The sequence below is a fragment of the Parasteatoda tepidariorum genome, chromosome 4, assembly GCF_043381705.1.
Source record: "Parasteatoda tepidariorum isolate YZ-2023 chromosome 4, CAS_Ptep_4.0, whole genome shotgun sequence".
Taxonomy (NCBI): domain Eukaryota; kingdom Metazoa; phylum Arthropoda; class Arachnida; order Araneae; family Theridiidae; genus Parasteatoda; species Parasteatoda tepidariorum.
Window position 1 is genome coordinate 35,848,793 of NC_092207.1, and position 20,084 is coordinate 35,868,876.

At 32.8% G+C, this 20,084-nt stretch overlaps 1 protein-coding gene across 3 annotated transcripts in view; it reads left to right on the top strand.

Moving 5' to 3' along the window:
- The window catches only part of LOC107440663 (acid-sensing ion channel 4-A-like), a 36,528-nt gene extending 16,444 nt beyond the window's left edge, over positions 1–20,084 (top strand). Inside the window, exons 2-12 of one of the 3 annotated variants that reach the window (XM_071179650.1) lie at positions 5,330–5,390; positions 6,163–6,314; positions 9,105–9,220; positions 10,756–10,916; positions 13,216–13,314; positions 14,817–14,934; positions 15,020–15,095; positions 16,798–16,852; positions 17,913–17,962; positions 18,043–18,118; positions 19,831–20,084. In XM_071179650.1, coding sequence (XP_071035751.1) covers positions 5,330–5,390; positions 6,163–6,314; positions 9,105–9,220; positions 10,756–10,916; positions 13,216–13,314; positions 14,817–14,934; positions 15,020–15,095; positions 16,798–16,852; positions 17,913–17,962; positions 18,043–18,118; positions 19,831–20,037 — 1,171 coding nt within the window. In that variant the 3' untranslated portion in view covers positions 20,038–20,084. The other 2 variants (XM_043049462.2, XM_071179651.1) reach the window with 2 other exon arrangements.

A 20,084-nucleotide genomic window follows, 5' to 3' on the forward strand; every position in this document is an offset into this window, starting at 1 on the left:
AGATCTTCGAAGCCTGGAAAGAGACGCAACAGGTTTTATTACGTAGCGAGCTCTTCTCTGCGCATGTTTGAGGAAAGAAGAAACCTCTTCACACTCTTCAGATCCCTTCTTTATTTCTTATATTCAGAGCAAAGATGAGGCCCTTGAGAAGAAAATATTTACGTTTTGCTTTTAAGCTGAGATAATATATAATTTAGTTTGGCCCCAAAATGAAACGTTGACTAGTTGTCTATTTTTCCGAAATTATTTTCTCGTTTTTACTGTTGACCAAAATGTATTACTTTTCTTGCCGCCATCATGGAAAAAAAGCGTGGTATCAAATGCGTAGTATCAAATAAAAGGTATTGAAATTGAATATGATATTGGTTTTCATTACATTTATTAAAAGAAGAGGTTTGTTTGTGTGTAATTCTGTGAGTTATTTTTATCAGATACGGCCACTTCATACAAAGGCCATGATTCAAAAACGCCACATGATTCAAGACAAAATCCAATTTTTAATTAGATTTTTGATTTATTAATTATTTTTAGTGATATCTGCGAACACATGCGATTTTGCGATCACAACGCAGCCTATTGCGTTCAAAAAAGTTTTCTTATATATGCTTCGAAGCTAAGAATACATTAAGTATTTATTGTAATTATTATTAATTAATTGTTCACCCCTAACATCTCTAACTACATTACATGCCGTAGTAGTCATTAATTTTAATTAAATTAATTATTCTCTTAAAGTAATCAGCCTAGCATAATCGATTTTTGGGTCATTTATGATACATTTATATTAATTTTATATATTCTGGTTAACACAAGGAAAAATCATTCTAAATAAATGCTATTATAGAAATATAGTTATTCTAAATGAATGCCATTCACTTCTGCACACCACGCCCTCGATCTGTCCTCTCGAAATTATACCTGTCTTACCGCTTCCATCAAACGCAGGAATTAACCTTTTACCTCCTCTCCTTTGCCAGAGCTACCGGTCATTTTAAGCACTACCTTTGGGTAGCGTTCTCCTTCTTTGGTGAAGTGATGTTGTTGTACTTCATTTACGTCGCACTAGAGCTGCACACTGGGCCATTGGTGGCGGTCTGGGAAGCATCCCTGAGGATGATCCGAAGACATGCCATCACAATTTTGATCCTCTGCAGAGGGGATGGCATCATCGCTTCGGTAGCACAACGAGCAGCACGCGAAGTGAAGCACTTTACGGTAGAACAGTTTCATTAGGACTGATACCGCACACCCTCGTTCTCTACGCAGACTAATCCAAGTAGTCACCCACCCGCACACTGACCGCAGCCAGTGATGCTTGACTTCGGTGATCTGCTGGGAACCGTGTCTTAACGATCAGTCCACTGCGGGACNACTTTACGGTAGAGCAGTTTAATGAGAACCAATGCCGCACACCCTCGGTCCCTACGCAGACTGATCCAAGTGGTCATCCACCCGCACACTGACCGCAGTCAGTGATGCTTGACATCGGTGATCTGCTGGGAACCGTGTCTTACCGATCAGTCCACTGCGGGACAAATTTAACGTCTGATTTGATACGGGGAGTTAAATCCTAGTTTAATGCAATTAATTAATTATACGAACATAAATGAAAATTAATTTGAAAAAAAAAATTAGGATCCAAAGTTTAGTATTTTATTTTTATGACTGTTGTTGAACACTCCACCCAATTTTTTGGGTTTACGACTACTAATGTTCAACTCCGTATCCTTGTCTTTTTAAACCAAATTCAGAGGACAAGGGAACTCTTGGATCAAGTATTGGGAGAAATTTTGCCTTCGCGGGGGACTTTTTGAGGGATCTAACCTGCATTTGCGTTACATTTAGAGGAAAACCACGAAAATCTCCCACGATTAGCCTGATATTAAGGGGACTCTAACCCATGACCCTTCTACCACTGAGGATATTTTACGTCATCCCACTGGTCCGTGCAAGCCGGATGCGGAATTCGTGCAGACCAGCCACCACTGGGATTCGAACCTCCTGAACCATTACGGCTCCCAAAGTTTAGTATGAAATTGACTAAACTTTTAGTACTTAATATATTTTTAATTATAAATACATTTAAAATAATGCAATCCCGCAACAGTCCGTTGAGTTCCAGGGGGGTCCATGTGGGTTAAGGCTCCACAACTTCTTGACCAACGGCATGGTTGTATCAATTTAGTCAGCATTGTGCACAGTTCACCGTTACTTACCAAACAAATTGGTACATAATCGATCTGAAGCTGGGTGGTCCTCAAGCCACCACTGAGATTCGAACCCCAATTCTTCAAGATTCACTCAGTGCCTTAATCACTGAGCTTTGCAAACACATTTGTACTATGTATATATAGTATTGTTATAAACAATTTATCAATTAAAAGTTGTCTCTCACGGGGTAAACATTTTGATAAGATAAAAATATTAACAAAAATGATATAATATTATAATTTAGCACAATTTTTAAGAATTAGTAGAAATTTTATTATTTGTATATTATAAAATCAAGGTATGATTACTGTAACGGCATGATTATTTTACAATACAAAAAGTCCAATTAATGAAATTTAGAATAATTTTAGAACTGCTTATGAGAGAGTCCTAATAAATTTGTTAAATAGTATGAAGTGGGGACATTTCTATTCATTAAACTTTAAATTAATCCTTATATATTAAAAAATAAAATACGTAATTTCATTCTAATAAGTATTTAATTAAGTTAAGTTCTGGCACAACTCCCCGAATTGAATCTGTTGTTAAATTCGTATAATTCCGGTACTTTTTTTAAAGTACTTTTTTTCGAACTTTTTCTTCCGGTATTCTTTTTTCCATTCCTCTAATTTTCAGAACTAATTTAACTCCTAAAAATGTTATGTAAATGACAAACTCATTTTGATGTGTTTTTTAGTTATTTCTAATTGCTGTAATGCTCCTCTCTATTCGGCTGTAAAAGTTTCAGAAACAACTTTTCAAGTATGCTTTTCGGAATGTTTTTTTTTTTTAATTCTGGAATAACGGTTTTCTAAATGTCTTTCATATTTTTAAATCTAGTCCTTTTATTAAATTGTTTGCTCGGAGGTTGTAGAGATACTTTTCGGACAAACCTCTTACAGACTTTATGTTTTCGGAAATGAAAAAACTAAGTCTAAAGATGAAAATTTTTAGAACATCAGAATCTTATGGTAAAATTCTGAAAGAGGATTTTAAAAAGTTACTGATGAAACTTTAACGGCCAAAAGTCATTCGCATAACATTTTTATGAGTTATTTTACCAGTCATGAAAATTAAAAGCTCTACCTTGTATTTTCCCACGCTTCTAACGTAATATCACAAATTAATATTTAAGCGAGGAAAATACAAAATCGGTGTCTGAAGAATCACTATTAAGGTAGGCGTGATTCAAAACTAGTTTGAATTTTCCCATAAAAATTAAGGATCTTCATAATGGTCTCTTCTCAACTGTACTTTCACGTAGTGTAGAGCAAAGTGGAGAAAACCATCATTATTATCGTATAATGGTAAAAATTTTAATTTATGTTCATTGAATGACTTGATTTATTTACTTTATTTATTATTTTTTATTATTTTTGTTTGATCTAAAATATTTTTTATCACTATTAGATTAAAATAAACGTGAAACTGAAATTATTAACTGAATTATTGTTAAACATCGAAGGTTTAAATATCACGTTTTCTATCTTATTTAGTATGAAAATAATAAAAACGAGACGTGTGTTTTTATTAATAAAACGATTTGAGATAGAATTTTGACATTTGGAATATTTAAAAATTTAAACATGTTTTCGCTTTTTCCCTATTTAATTTTTTAAAAGATATCAATTCTGCTTACTAGCTTAGAGTTCTTTTTAATCACAAGAGAGATTCACTTAGTATTTATCACATGTAAAGTTTTTTTTTTTTTACACATTGCTACGTTTTTGAAAAAATTTTCTTTTAGTCAAAAAAATGTAAGAATAACTGAATTTAAAAAAAGTAATGAGTTTAGTACTGAATAGCTAACTCATCGGGAAAATTGCTTGATTGTAGAAGATCTAGACTGTGAGGAGTTTTGCGCAACCAACAGTGTCGTTTCTCGGTGCCGAAAAATATTGAATGTATTGTATACTTTTTATTGATAAACTCAGTATTAAGTATACTCTTTATTTGATTTACAATATACTCAGTATTATTAAGTATACTCATTATTTGCTGATTTATAATATACCCAGCAACATTCAGTTACTCTTTATTTGCTGCTTTACCACAAACTCAGGATTATTCAGCTTACTCATTATTTGATGATTTACTACATACTCAGTATTATTCAGCTTACTCATTATTTCATGATTTGTAACATACTCAGAAGTACTCAGCATGCTTTTTATTTGATGATTTATACTCAGTATTATTAAGCTTACTCATTATTTGATGATTTACAGCATACTCAGTATTTCACAGTATGCTTTTATTTCAAATGATTTACTACATACTCAGGATTATTCAGCTTACTCATTATTTGATGATTTACAACATACTCAGTATTACTCAGTATGCTTTTTATTTGCCGATGTATACTCAGTATGATTCAGCTTACTCATTATTTGATGATTTACAACATACTCAGTATTACTCAGTATGCTTTTTATAGGATGATTTATACTCAGGGTCATTCAGCTTACTCATTATTTGATGATTTACAACATACTCAGTATTACTCAGTATGCTTTTTATTCGATGATTTACTACATACTCAGGGTCATTCAGCTTACTCATTATTTGATGATTTACAACATACTCAGTATTACTCAGTATGCTTTTTATTCGATGATTTACTACATACTCAGTATTATTCAGCTTACTCATTATTTGATGATTTGTAACATACTCAGTATTACTCAGTATGCCTTTTATTCGATGATTTACTGCATACTCAGTACTATTCAGCTCAGAATTTGATGATTTGTAACATACTCAGTATTATTTACTGTACTCATTATTTGATGTTTTACAACATGCCCAGTATTCAGGCGCTTCAAGGTTAGAACTGTGAAAAACGTGTTTTGCTTAATCTAATAATGTAAAGTTTGGGAAAGGACAAAAAATAGGACTAAAATATAAACTGAAGGTATTTTAAACTCTTTATTTGTTTTCATCTAGGCTTTTCATACTTGTGTGTGATTGTGTAGTGTTAATGAATAGTGATTAAATAAGTAATTATTTACGCTTTTTTTACTCCTTATGACGAACGGGTATTCAGATATTTATTTATAAAAAACATCTTCTAGGATACTAATTAAGATTACTTAAAATGTTTCAATTTTTGTTTCAGAATAAGAAGAAGTATGTATTGTGATTTTTACAAGGAGAAATGTAAGGAAAACCCAAACCTGGTAACTTCTTCTTGTTTCTTATATTCCATCATTTCATGTATAAAACCAGTCATTTACAAAAAAAATTGCACATTGCCTAATATATTATACTTTTCTTAAGAACTGCTAGAAAAAGAAAACAACGTATCATAATTGAAGGAAGATTGCATTGTATTACAGATTATAGATAGCTCATTTAATTAATTCAGTGAAAAAGTCCTCATACGATTCCTCAATAGTACATAACTTCCTTAGAAAAAAAATCAGAGAGAGTTAAGAATAGTGGGAATGACTCATAACGATACTCACTTAGTTTTATGCTATATAAGAATACTTTTGGAACTATTCCGTTACCGTGAGAGGTAAAAAAAAATCCTCCAAACTATTACTGACGTAAGAGATGCTAACAAATTAACTGTGGTAATAGCTACTACTGTTATTGACGTAATAGGTACTGTGGTAAAATGTAACCAATATGCACTACTGGATTCATTCATCATTGATGTAAAAAATAGTTTAACAATTTTTTTTACAGCCTTCTAAAATGGAATAGTGCCCATACGTCTTTACTTACTTTTAGATCTTTCATTTTCGATATTTCATATTTAATTCCGATATTTTGCTGTATTCCGATATTTCACATTTTAAAAAAGTTTCAACATTTTCAAATACATTAAATTAAATAAATCGGGTGATTTTTTTCAGCTCATTTTATGACTTCTTTCCTTTTTTTTAAACTAATTTTTTGTTTATTGAAAAACAGAATGCTAAATCAGGCATGATTGAATTTCAGACATTGTCAGAGAAGGAAATCGGAGATATAATGTTCGATTTGATGAGAGAGGGAAAATTCGAGAAAAAGAGACTCCTCGGACATGCGGAAGATATGGTCCAAAGCTGCATTTTCAACGGAGAACCTAAACTGAAAGAAGAAGAATGCCGACAGTAAGTGTGGTACACTATACTCTTATCAGATTATGTAGAAGACTTGTACGCACAAGACGCGTACGGAAAGTATTATTCTAAAGCTTACTTGCTTTCAGTTTGGTTGAAAAGTGGGTGATAACGTGGTTGCTCAATTGTTTCCATCCTGAGCCGTGATGGCTCAGGGGATAGAGCGTTCGCCTTCCAATGAGGTGAAACGAGTTCGAATCCCAGCGATGACTGGTCGATACAAATTGTGCACCCGGCTTGCACCGACCACAGTACTGACATAAAATATCCTCAGTTCCGATGTAACGAATGTCATTGTAAAATAACCAAAATCGGATGCATAAAAATGTATTAGGGCAGCTTTGTCAATAAAAATTAAAAGAGCCGTGGTGGCTCAGTGGACAGAGTGTTCGTCTTCCAATTGGGTAAAGCGGGTTCGAATCCCAGCGATGACTGGCCGATTCGAATTCCGCATCCGACCACAGTGCTGACTTAAATAGTGGTAGACGGATCATGGGTTAGAGCCCCCTTGCCTTTGAGACTAAGTGTGGGAGGTTTTCCTCTCCATGTAACGCAAATGTGGGCTTGTTCCATCAAAAGCCGTCTGTGAAGGTAAATTTCTCTCAAAACCTGATCCAGGAGTTCCCTTGTCTTCTGAAATAGATTCAAATTTGCAAGGCTACGGATTTGAACATTAGTAGTCGTAAGCCCAAAACTGCGTCGACTGTTCAACGACGGTTATAAAATAAATTAAAATTGTCTCCAACCGCCGAGTAGCTTTTCCATGGGTCTTTAAGAGGGAATAAGGAGTTATGTAACATGTTCTTTAGAGCTTCGGTTCAAACTTCTTAGTCAATACACAAATTAAATGAGGCGGAGCTTCTTAACTGTTTCATTTTCCATGTTAAAGTTTGACTCATATTCAAGCGATCTTCGAAGCCAGGAAAGAGACGCAGCAGGCTCTATTACGTAACGAGCTCTTCTCTGCGTATGCTTGAGGAAGGGAGAAACCTCTTCACGATCTTCAGATCCCTTATTTATTTCTTACATTCAAAGTAAAGATGAGGATTGTGAGAAGAAAATATTTACGTTTTGGTTTTAAGTTGAGTTAACTGTTAATTTAGCTTCGTCCCAAAACGAAAAGTTGACTTGTTGTCTATTTCTCCGAAATTATTTTCTCGTTGCCAATGTTGAGCAAAATGTGTTTCTTTTCTTGCCGCCATCATGAAAAAAAAAAAACGTGGTATCAAATGCGTGATATCAAATAGAAGGCATTGAAAACGAGTATGATATTGGTTTTCATTACATTTATGAAAAGATGAGGTTTGTTAGTGTGTCTTCAGTGTGTTATTTTTATCAGATACGGCAATTCATACAAGGGCAGATAAAAACGTCACATGATTCAAGACGAAATCCGATTTTTAATTAGATTTTTGACTTATTAATTATTTTTAGTGATATCTGCGAACACATGCGATTTTGCGATCACTACGCAGCCTATTGTGTTCAAAAAAGTTCTCTTACATATGTTTCGAAGATAAGAATACATTAAGTATTTATTAAAATTATTATTAATTAATTGTCTACCCTAACATCTCTAACTACATTGCATGCGTAGTAGCCATTAATTTTAATTAAATTAATTATTCTCTTAAAGTAATCAAACTAGCAAAATCGATTTTTGGGTTATTTATGATACATTTATATTAATATTATATATTCTGGTTAACATAAGAAAAAATCGTTCTAAATAAAATGCTATTATAAATATATAGTTATTCTAAATGATCACCACTCACTTCTGCACACCACGTCCTCGATCTGTCCTCTCGAAATTATACCTGTCTTACCGCTTCCATCAAGCGCTCCTCTTCAAAAGCAAGAATTAATCTTTTACCTCCTCTCATTTACCAGAGCTACCGGTCATCTTAAGCACTGCCTTTGGCTAGTGTTCTCCTTCTTTGCTGAAGTAATGTTGTTGCAGTTCATTTACGTCGCACTAGAGCTGCACAATGGGCTATTGGTGGCGGTCTGAGAAACATCCCTGAAGATGATCCGAAGACATGCCATCGCAATTTTGATCCTCTGAAGAGGGGATGGCATCATCGCTTCTGTAGCACAACGAGCTGCACGCGAAGTCAAGCACTTTACGGTAGAACAGTTTAATGAGGACCGATACCGCACACCCTAGGTCCATACGCAGACTAATCCAAGTAGTCACCCACCCGCACACTAACCGCAGCCAGTGATGCTTGACTTCGGTGATCTGCTGGGAGCCGTGTCTTAACGATCAGTCCACTGCGGGACCTTTGGTAAAGTGAATTGTCACCTTAAGATATATTTTTTGCATCGTGAAGTCCACACTTTTTCATTCAAAATAAATCTTCTAATAATTTCTCAAGACGATTTTTAAAAATTTTTAAACTTTAAAAACATAATAAATTTTAAAACTCATTTTTTCATGACCCTCCCCCCGACATTTTTAAGTTACGACAACCAAGAAAGAATCCGCTATAAACATCGACTGGAAGTTTGAATGATAAATAAAACACGTTATTATTTACGCGATTTATTACGATATTCAAATGTAAACAAAAAGCCTATTTTTGTTCGTTCCTGCAAAAGAAGTCTTTTTTTTTTCTTTTTAAACTATTGAAAAATAAAAGCTTGGTTTTAAATCAGTTTCAAGCAACAAATCTAAAACCATCAGTATAATGTAATGTAAGGATTTAAATAATTTATTTGATTCAATTTGAAGATTATATGTTGTGTAAATATTTGGGAATAATTTTATTCATGCAGGAATCTTCGGTATAGTTATGATCCAGATTATGGCAACTGTTACACAATCCCAGCAGAGAACAAAGCTGGAGAAATTCTGCAAGCGAGGGAAGCGGATTTTTGGCAGGAGGCGAATGGTAAGTTGACAATCACAAATCAGAGATTCTTAAGGGTGTTTTTATAAGGTCTTTCGCCAAAAATCAAAACAAGAAAGCAGAATTATAATTTTAAACTAGTCACGTCACAGGTTGTAAAAAATTATTCCGACTAATTTTAGTTCGTCGATTTCATAATTGGCATTCGCACGGTGACCAAAAGGAAAAAAAAAATTCCCGGGATAATTTTTGTTCTTTTTCTGAATTAAGTGTCAATTTTAAGGATTTCAGAGGGTGACTTCAAACATTCTAATTATTTAGTGCTGGCTATTAATTAGGATACATTCTTTCTCATTCCGACAAGTGCATTCACTCTCTGATATAGAATATACCAGATCTCCTAATATAGAGTATACCAGCTAGTATATTACCAGAAAAGATTTAATTTACTTCAGTGGGAGAAAGTATCTAACAAGTGAACTCTTATTATTCTTTATAGTGCATTATTCTTTTACAGTTATGATCATTTTTTGTTTTCTTCTTCTTCTTTTCTCCATTTTTTTTGTGAATGGATGCAATAGAAAGTATTTTCCTCTTGCTACAAGCATTTTCCACTTGCAAACGAAATACGTATTTTTTTTTTCACCCATTGGCAAAATGGGTATTGTTTTGGGTTTGATGGCGTGTGCACCTTATTTGGACGTCATCACACTTTTCAACCGTGTTCAAGAGTAATTGTAAACAGTGCGAATGCGTCTTCATTGCATGCGTTGCTATGGCGACTGCTGTTTGATCATTCTTTCAGAATTCTTTTCTTCACTTTTAATTTTGTTATGCTTTAAGTTGGTGAGTTTATTTTTGAGATATGGGACCAGAGAGATCCCATAGATACTATTGGAGTGCTTTGTTACTCCTCTGAAAGCATTAAATCAACAGAATTAAGTTTCGGTCGTGTGTTGGCAACAGACATTTTCTTTTCAGATAACGTAAGTGACGTCATCCGTGCATATCATTATGGAATCTGTATATAAGGCATGCATTGTTGTAAGCATGTGTCTTATCTTGTCTCTTCACTATGTCACTTCACTGTGTTGTTGTTTCCGGTGTTGTACCAAAACTTTTGTTAAGCTGTAATTATAGTTAATATCTTCAGTTGTACGCTGTATCGTGATGGTACTGTATGAAATAAAGAAATGTTTAAATCTTCAAGTTTCTTTATGTGAGTTAACACTTTCACTCACAACTGTGCTTACTCCGCGCATCAACAGATACTTCTTGAATTGTGAATAAAGGAGAATTTCATCATTTGAACGATATTTTTGTTTTTTGTTGTTTTAGTTAAGAATCATAAATTCTAACCTACAGTTCAAGCTGGATCTTTGTCAATACTAATTCAGGTGAATATCACAAATAAAGAGGATAAAAAAAATTAGACAATAACCATTTTGCCAATCGGCAACCTGTGATCTCAGTTTGGCGATCGCAATTTTTTAAATATTTTAATCCTTCAATCCCACCTCCAAACCTAACACCATAATCAGAGTTAAACAATATACCTATTAACCAATTTTTTTTAGATCTTTCAGTTTTGCTTGACGTCGAGAGTTCAGAATCAATGGAGAAAAAACGTTACCCTGGCATTATTGTTACGGTTCATGACAGAAATTCATTGCCAGATGTCCACACAGATGGCATAACAATCGCTGGGGGATCAACGTACTACTTGGCCATCGCAAAGGTACTATACTTGATTTCTATAAACTGCCATAAATTGATTGATTTTTTCTTTTTTTTTAGAATTTTTTTTGTTTGCAGTGATTATAAGTTCAAAATTTTCTAAACATTTCTATACATGCATTCTATAAACATTTACGTAACATTTCTATGACAAAGTCCTCCAAACTCCAGCATTACCAATGAAACTCAATGCGAAAAAAAAAAAAACTAAACTAGCACAAAAGTTCAAATTAGGGATACANCTAAAGGTGGTCCTACATGTTATTAGCAGGGTGATCATAATGCAATGGCTCTTCGGTGTATGTTCAATGTTATACTATTGCTATTAGTTTTTATGATTTTGGCTAAGAAAAAAAGACAAAATATAATAGTACATAAGTTCTGCTATGAGCCAATAGTTTTTTTTAATCATTTCAGTACTGAAATTTTGCACCATTGATGACAAAAAGGTTGAGTGATAACAATATCATTTAAATATAAAAAAAATGTAAAACTTTATTTAGTTGACTTTCTTTCTGCATTAAAAAATCATAAGGAACTTCATGTTACATTTTGTTTTATTGCGCAAAAACTAAGAGATTTCGAAACTTAAAAATTCCAGGAGTTTGTATAAAAATGCATGTGAAGCATCATGGAATAAAAAAATAACATTTGATAATTAGCTCGATCTTTTAAGTAATAAAATATGCAATGAGTGCCACTCTAAAGCTCGCAGAAAGGCAACTAAAAATGGAAGTTTGACATACTTAAAGAGCCAGTTTAAATTATGAACTTATCACGAGTTTTTTCTCCAATTTTTTCGAAAGTCATTGTATTTTAAGTTGTGACTTTTTTCTCACTTTTATTTAGTTTTACATAACTTGTCGTTGCATGTTGTTTTATTCGGCAAAAACTATTAGTCTTAGAAATTTTAAATTACCAAGGAATGTAGAAAAATGTAAGAAGTATGATAGAATTAGAAAATATTGTTTATTTTATTTCCAATGTCAGGGAATACAAACAATAACACAGAGGAACAATAAAAATAGAAAATAACAAGAGACCGAAGTCATCTTCCCAAAAGCTCTCTCGCACGCCAATGAATTAGAAAATATAACACCTGGTAATTGGTTCAAAAAATTTTAACTGTTAAACTTGTGGTAAAAAATACCCTGCGTAACGCTCTTCAGCTCTTCGAAATGCAATTACGGAGTTCAAATTCGACGCTCTGAAATATGCTTTTTGTTTATGAATTTAACGCGACTTTTTAAAGGAAAATCCTATATGCTTGAAAATAATTGCAATTTTCAGTGCTTTCTTATGATTTTTTTTCTGTTTTTTTTCCCCGTTTCGTTTCTTAATGGATGCATTAATATGTTTTATTAACATGCAATCTGGATCTTATTTGTTTATTTGGAATAATGTCCTGTGCAAAGCCTTTATTATCAGCGTGTTCATTTTGATTCTCGCATGAGAGAGATTACAGATTTAACGGTGCATTCAATAATTGGAAGTATCACTAGCGGCGGTCAGTGTGCGGGTTAGTGACCACTTTGATTAGCCAGCATCGGGACCACTGTTGCGTAGTTTAGGTCCTCGTTAAAACTGCTCCATTGTAAAGTGCTCGTTTTCACCTGGTGGTCACCGGGCCTGCCAACAAAAAGAGCTATCCCCTCAGCAGAAAATCCAAAAATGTGCTGGGATCTTCAGGATGTTTCCCAGACCGCTGCCAATAGCACATTGTGCAGCTTTAGTGGGACGTAAATAGAGTAACCACCTACCATCATCCCCTGAATTTAGTCCTGTAGAGAAAGTGTGGGGAATAATGAAAAATAAACTAAATAAAGCAGGTAAGAAGACAACTAAAAATGGAAGAAACATTCAGAAAAAATATGGAAAAGAGCAACTTTCGTCACCCTAAAGCGCTTGTAGAAACTGTGTCAACACTGCTTTAGATGGTTATTGATGCTAAGGGAGAAATAATTTATTACTAGTTTATCTGAATAATCTTGTACAACGATTAAGCATCTTGAAATGTATTTTAATTTTCAATTTTCGCTTACTTAAAGCACTTTTTGCGTGTTACTGTACTTATCTCTCCTCATGTTTCAGATTTTTTTAGTGTACCGAATTCCATTGCAATCGAATATGAATGGTATGGGAATACAAGCGAGACTTACAAATAAACGATCAATAACATACATACAAATTTCAAAGAAATTTATAAAATTTGCAATGAAACTTTTGAAAAAATTTAGTACTGTAGTGCATTTAGTCAATTGGAAAAGTTCTATAGGTAGAATGATTTTGTTCTTTTTCAGATGACCGTTTTGCTATTACCACTCCCTTACAAGACTAACTGCACAAATTATGAAGAATTGCCGTGGGATGATGACCCGAAAACTAGAGTCACTTCAAGGGTAACATTTCATTTCTTTTCAGAAAGTGTCTATTTAAAGCACTTTCAAATAAGAAATATAAAGGAATGTATGTATGTATGTACTATATAAAGGTAAGTATTAAAACATCGCCTATTACAACAAAACCATTAGTGCTAATTACCAAAATAATATTAAGCATCGCTAGTGTCAAAATAGTTTAAAAGCGTATAACTACCCTTTCTCCATCAATTTTGCGTTTTATATTTGCTCCAATTACCTTTGATTTTGAAATTATTTAATTTTATATAAATGCCAAACTCTACAAAAAATAAACACATGATTTCAGATAACTTTAGTAAGATTAATATTAATTCATCAACCTCACGTGCCTATGGGTACCACTCTAAAAAATTGCAGGACTGAACTTATTTTTTGACTAATTAACTCTGCTTAGTGTTGTTCAGCAGAATATTTAGAAATTAATAGATCATTGACTGCAAATGTACTTTCCCAGATATTATAACAATGGCTTGTTTATTTTGTCTAAAAATTTTTTATCTACATTTTTTAGTTTCTTTTTTGCAGAAAATAAAACAGAAGTAAGAGCTACCGCATATTTCTTTTTACACCAATTGCTGAATTTAAAAAAAAAAAAAAAAACAAAAATCAANAAATTTTTTCTTGGAACTTTTCATATCTTACTTCATCTATCACTTTTCACTTTATCATTTTTATTTAATTCTAGCTCTATAAGTTTTATGTTTTAAGAAAATAGACTCAATTTAACTTTGTCCAGTATTTCTAAATATGTGGGAAGAAAACAAACTCTATCAGATTCAGTTTCAATACGTGAAGGTGTTGAAGTTCCCCATCATTCCAATTCTTTAAATGCAGTGTGACATCATTATTTGATCATTTTGCAATAATTATGAAAAATACTGATGTTTTCATTAAAGAGTAATATTTCGTATTGAAAAATTAATTCAAAAAACAAATTAGTAAGAGAGACTAATTTTAGTAAGGAATTCAGTTCACTGGTTTTTTTCTCAAGACTGATTTCAGTCTTGATTTCAGTCTGAAGAGTGGTTCTCCTTGTAGTCAATCCACGTTTGCTCTTGATCTAACTTCAAATAGCGAATGAAAATAAATTGAAGAAAACGAGCATTAAACCCCTTTAATTAGATAGAGTTGTAAGCAAGCAAACATAATTGATATTACAGTTGAAATATTTAAAAAAAACCGACTCTTCTACAATTTAATCTATGTCAATGACTGGATAAACCAATGAGAAAATTTCTTTTTTCAAACGTAAACTTTACGATTTAATTGAAATTTTTAAATGGTTTCAACGATTGGGGTTTAAAATTTTCCCTTTCACTCGCTGTTCCAGGGATCGGGAAATGGTTAAGAGCGACCTCACGAACGCTTCTATTTATTAATATAATCACTTTATTCATTTTTCTTCAATGTTTCAGGAAAAGTATCCAGTTTCGATTACCTACATTTTAAAATAACGTGATCTGAAAGTGCTTTTCTTGCAGCTTTGTACTGTTGGGTGCTCTCAATATCTACAACGAAAGACATGCGATAATTATGTAACAAAAAATCTAAGCTTGTTTTATGAAAAGCTTCCGTACGATCAAAACACTGTCACACAAGGTACTCTATCACGCTTTTGATCACATTTTTTTGGAGGTAAGGAAATTGAGACTAAGTTTTCAAAATGATTTCCATGCTATTTCAGAGCAGGTAACGTGTGCTGCAGAGGTTGAAACGAGTACTCGAGACTACTGCAGATCAATATGTGGATTACCATGCAAGTAAGTTTGTTAAAGTGTTACATTTTTTAAACTTTTTCAATGCACCAATGATAAATATGAGAAAAAAAGAGTGCTTAAAAATATTCTTGAAAGGTTGAAAAAGAGTTCTCTGGATTACAGTAGATCAATATGATTGTTACCATAAGTGTAAACTTGATAAGTTTATTTATTTTTCAAAACCCTTTCAAAGATTCTACGTCTTATACGCGTTGAAAAAATGACTTAAAAATAAGCCTGAAATAATCTAAGTCCAAAAGCAAGCTTCAATCATGAGTTTAAAAAATAAAAATTTGATAAACTGCATTTAATTAAACATATAAGGGTGATTCTCACGAAACATGACAATTCGGACCAAAAAATTTCTTAAAATTTAAAGTCTTCAAAATAATCTAAAATTTTTTTTGTATACTTCTTTAGCTACGCTTATTAATGTCTTATAGATGACAGTGTAGTTTATTGACATTTGCTTGAGAAAAAAATAAAATAGAAATTCACCAAATCTTAAATGCCAGGAAAATGACTTATTACCTTAGAAGTTTAAAAAACAATCATGTTAAGTTAATAGTAAGTAACTCAACTTAAGCCTTTATGTCAGATAGACCATAAATTGCTTAAATTAATTCTTTTTATCCACTGTAGAAAGAAGCAAAAAATTTTTTGCTGCTGATATACGGAATAAAATTGTGTATAATAATCAATTATTAAATAAATAAATAATTTTGATTACATCTAAGCATATTACAATCATACATAAACTTGGTATTAGGTTAATACTTNACCCGCACACTGACCGTAGCCAATGATGCTTGACTTCGGTGATCTGCTGGGAGCCGTGTCTTAACGATCAGTCCACTGCGGGACCTTCTACGTCCTATACGCGTTGAAAAAGATGACTTGAAAATAAGTTTGAAATAATCTAAGTCGAAAAGCAAGCTCTTATCATGAGTTTAAAAAATGAAAATTTGATAAACTACATTTGATTAAACATATAAATAAGGAATGATACAACATAATGATTTAATAGATGGGTAACTGGTTGGGTTGTTCATATATTCTCATCAGGGAATAATGAGAATCATATGGATGGAAGGAAAAAAGGGCAGAAACGCATATGAAAGCAACATTCCGATATGACAACAACATTCGCCAAAAGACATGCTGTTCACCTGAGCTCTCTTTGAAATGATAAAGTTTATAAAATTAAACAGATCTATCTTCAGCTCGGACGAACTCTCCAATTAATACTGTCTCAGAATTGGAGCACATCTAGAGGTTATTAATTGAAGAATTTTTAAATTTCATCCCCAATATGCTGAAAGAACAACATGCATCCATTATTTTTCTAAAAAGGAGTCATTTTCACTTAGGATGAGTAGGAGAAGAAGTTATGATATCTCGACTTATATCTTCATCGCATTGAAGTAGACTTTCAATTCAAGAAACTTCAATTTCCGAAAAGACTTCTCTTTGTATTTAGACAAATTCTTATTACATTTGGCCTTATTGAGGCAGTAAAAGTAGGGTTATGGGGATTCTGATAACAACAAATAACTTTTCTGTGCTGTCGTTAAAAGATAGTTTTTTTTCGTAATTCCTGCTTTTTACAATATATAAAAGTTAAATGAATAATTTGTGTGAGGAAATTTTAATGGTTGCTTGCATATCAACTAAACTGTTCTTATAATTTCATGTCTGATCCAAGAGACACTGTATTTGAAGTATCTGAAGTCGATACAGTTTTAACAGACACAGAGTTTGTAAGTATATTCCCCCTCTTTTAGAAATTTAGAATTTCCAAGTCGTCATTATTTTTTTCGTCTTTCGGAGACAAAATGTTAGACCCATAGCAGCTCGAGGTTGACTGCTGGTAAATCGTTCTTTTTTTCACTAGATCCTCTTAGAGATATTTAAGTTTTCCTAGTCGTCATTATTTTTTTTGTCCTTCGGAGACAAAATGTTGGATCCACCGCAGTTCGAGGTTGACTGCCTTTGAATTGTTCTTGTCTTAACTAGATGGCGCTCAGTAAAAATAATTCTGTTGCAAAAGTATGAGTATGAAGGGAAAAAAACATTTGTTTATCATAATGTGAGAGAGTTTCATGTAATAAATTTGATCTTTAATTTTACATGTTATAGAAAATAAAAATTGACTTTACGATTATGGACGCTAATCGAAGTCCACAGTGGGCAAAGAGTTGTTTAGTGGGAAATAAACTAATTTAGTATGGTAATACATAGTTTCATGATGGCCGAATATTATTTCGCATTAAATAGGAAAGAAAAGCAGAAATTAAAATTTGGAACCTGTGCCACGCATATTTTTCATGCATTAAATGTTTATTTTAACATTCAAATATATATAAAAAAAGTTATTATTAGCGCTTTATTAGCTAAATTATGATTACGACTAAGAGGTGTTGCTTTTAGAATGATAAATATCATCGGGACATAAAAAGTAGCTTTTATTAATAAATCATTAAAAATACTTAATCAAAATTATTGACAAAACGATTTCATTGCCAATTAAAGTATATATCTTTAAATAGATTAAAGCGAAAACATAACATGAGTAAAACACAAATGAAAGTACAGCTTTTCGTTTTTTTCAGTTCGTTAAGCATAGAAATGGACAAATTTCCGTTTTTAGGTCGAAATTTTTTTTCCTTCTCTTTTATACTTGAAAGACGTAGTTTTTCAATTACTGTACAGATATACTTCTCCGAACATCTATCAGAGACACTTATTTTATTTATTTATCTATTAGCGGCAACATCCAATGTCTGCATGACAGAGAGTAACATACTTTATTTATTTTAGTATAATCATCATATACATTCTCATATGAATCGATCCTGGGAGGATAAAATGTAAGATTTTAATTACTCTTGAAATTTTATATCTATTATATTTATGTTTGAAAATAAATCCATTGGGTAACTTTTTGCAGGAAAAACCTGGCTACGGTGAAGATCTTTTACTCTACACTGGAACATAAAAAGTATAGGCATTTACCAAAATACAATGTAAGTTTGATTACTTTAATGAGACAACAATTAGGGCTTCAGCGACAAAATATCGTTGATTAAATTTTTATTTTTGGACGCAACTCGAAATGCGTCCTTAAAAAAGTGCTCAAAAATGGAAAGTAAGGTTTACGAAAAAGAAAATTGCTTGAAATGCGTATTTAAGAAAAAAAAATATATAGTTCAAAATTCGTAAACAAGAAAACGAACTCACTTCAAAATGCGTATTTACGAAAAAAGACACGCCACAAAATGAGTATTTTAGAAAATGGACAGAACGAAAAATGCGTATTTAAAAAAGCGGACACATCGAAAAATGCTTATTTAAGAAAATAGACACACCACAAATGTTGTCTTGTGTGCTTTCCTAACTTATTTCAACATTAAGTATAAACATTACGGGGTTTAACTCTCGGACGCTAATTTACTGTTCTCTTTTTTGGAGATTTTCCTCCTGACTGTAATTGACTGTAGTCAATGTAAGCTTTTATTTCGTTTAAAGTTTGCTACCTGATCTAAAATAAGATCAAGAATCAAATTTTCTATATTTAAGAAAAATTCAAATTAAAAGTCGCTGGATTGGAAAATCGTCTCTCTGACTTTGGGGTCTGGGTGGCTAGTTACATTACAACGCAACGCATTTTCTCTAACTTGAAAGTTAATAATGAATATCTAAGAAATGATGCTAGAAAACTGATGCAAAAAAATTTTTTTTAAAAATTAATTTGACATGCTGCATTACGTTATTATTGACTAGGAACGTTTTAATATTTTTTTTCAGATCTTAATTACAAAGTAGAAAGACCAGCATAATATACCATTCACAAAATCGAACACGAAGTAGAAAATGATGAAATATTTTTTATTACATTGCATTTCTTATATTATTTTACATTTTTTACAGCTAGTGACAAAACGTGAAAGCATGAAATATGATTGTTTCATACTTCTGTTTATATTGTGCCATACGATGTTTTTAACCAATAAGAATGCATCGAAAACAAAGTGAAACTGTTTTATACCATCATCTTTTTATGCTATTTAGATATACACCAAAGAGCCATTACATTATGACCACCCTGATAATAACATGTAGGACCACCTTTAGCCCTCGAAACTGCTAGCACCAGCAGTGGCATTGATTCCACAAGGTGCTGATAGGTGGTCTGAGGTATCTGGTACCAAGCTCTCACCAACTGGTCCTTCAATTCCCTCACATTGCGAGGGGGTAGCGTGGCAGCACGAATTTGATTTTCCAAGTAGGACCACAAATGCTCTATTGGATTAAGGTCAGGGGAATTTGAGGGCCAAGACATGGCTTGAAAGTCACTGGAATGTTCCTCGAACCAATCCATGACGATTCGACCCTTATGACATGGTGCATTATCCTGTTGGTAAACACCATCCCCCGCAGGAAAAACTGTTGACATGAATGGGTGAACCTGGTCTGCAATTATGTTCAAGTAGCTTACAGACGCCAGGGATTGTTCTATGAGGATTATGGGTCCTAATGTGCCCCATGAAAACATTGTTCCTGGGCGAGAAACCATGAAAATCTGGGCGAGCCCATTGTTGTAGATGGAGGGTGGTCATAATGTAATGGTTCTTCGGTGTATATGTTGTTTAGTGATGTATGCTCTTATGTTGTTCGGATATATGCTATTAGAATCATAAATAGTTCAGCTGATTGATCAAGTGTAATATATTTGCAGACAATGGAGCTGTTCAGTTACTTGGGAGGATACAGCGGAGTATGGTTAGGATTTTCCCTCCTCACAGTCTACGAACTGATAGAGATAATCTGTACAACAGTTCTGTTCGCCATCCACAAACACAAGCACAAGACAATGGTTATCTCTTCTCTCTTCAAACAGAAGAAAAAGAAGAAAAAGACAAGACACTCCGTTAAATTTTATTAATCTGTTCTAATTCATGTTTTAACCAATAAATATCCATGTTCTATTAA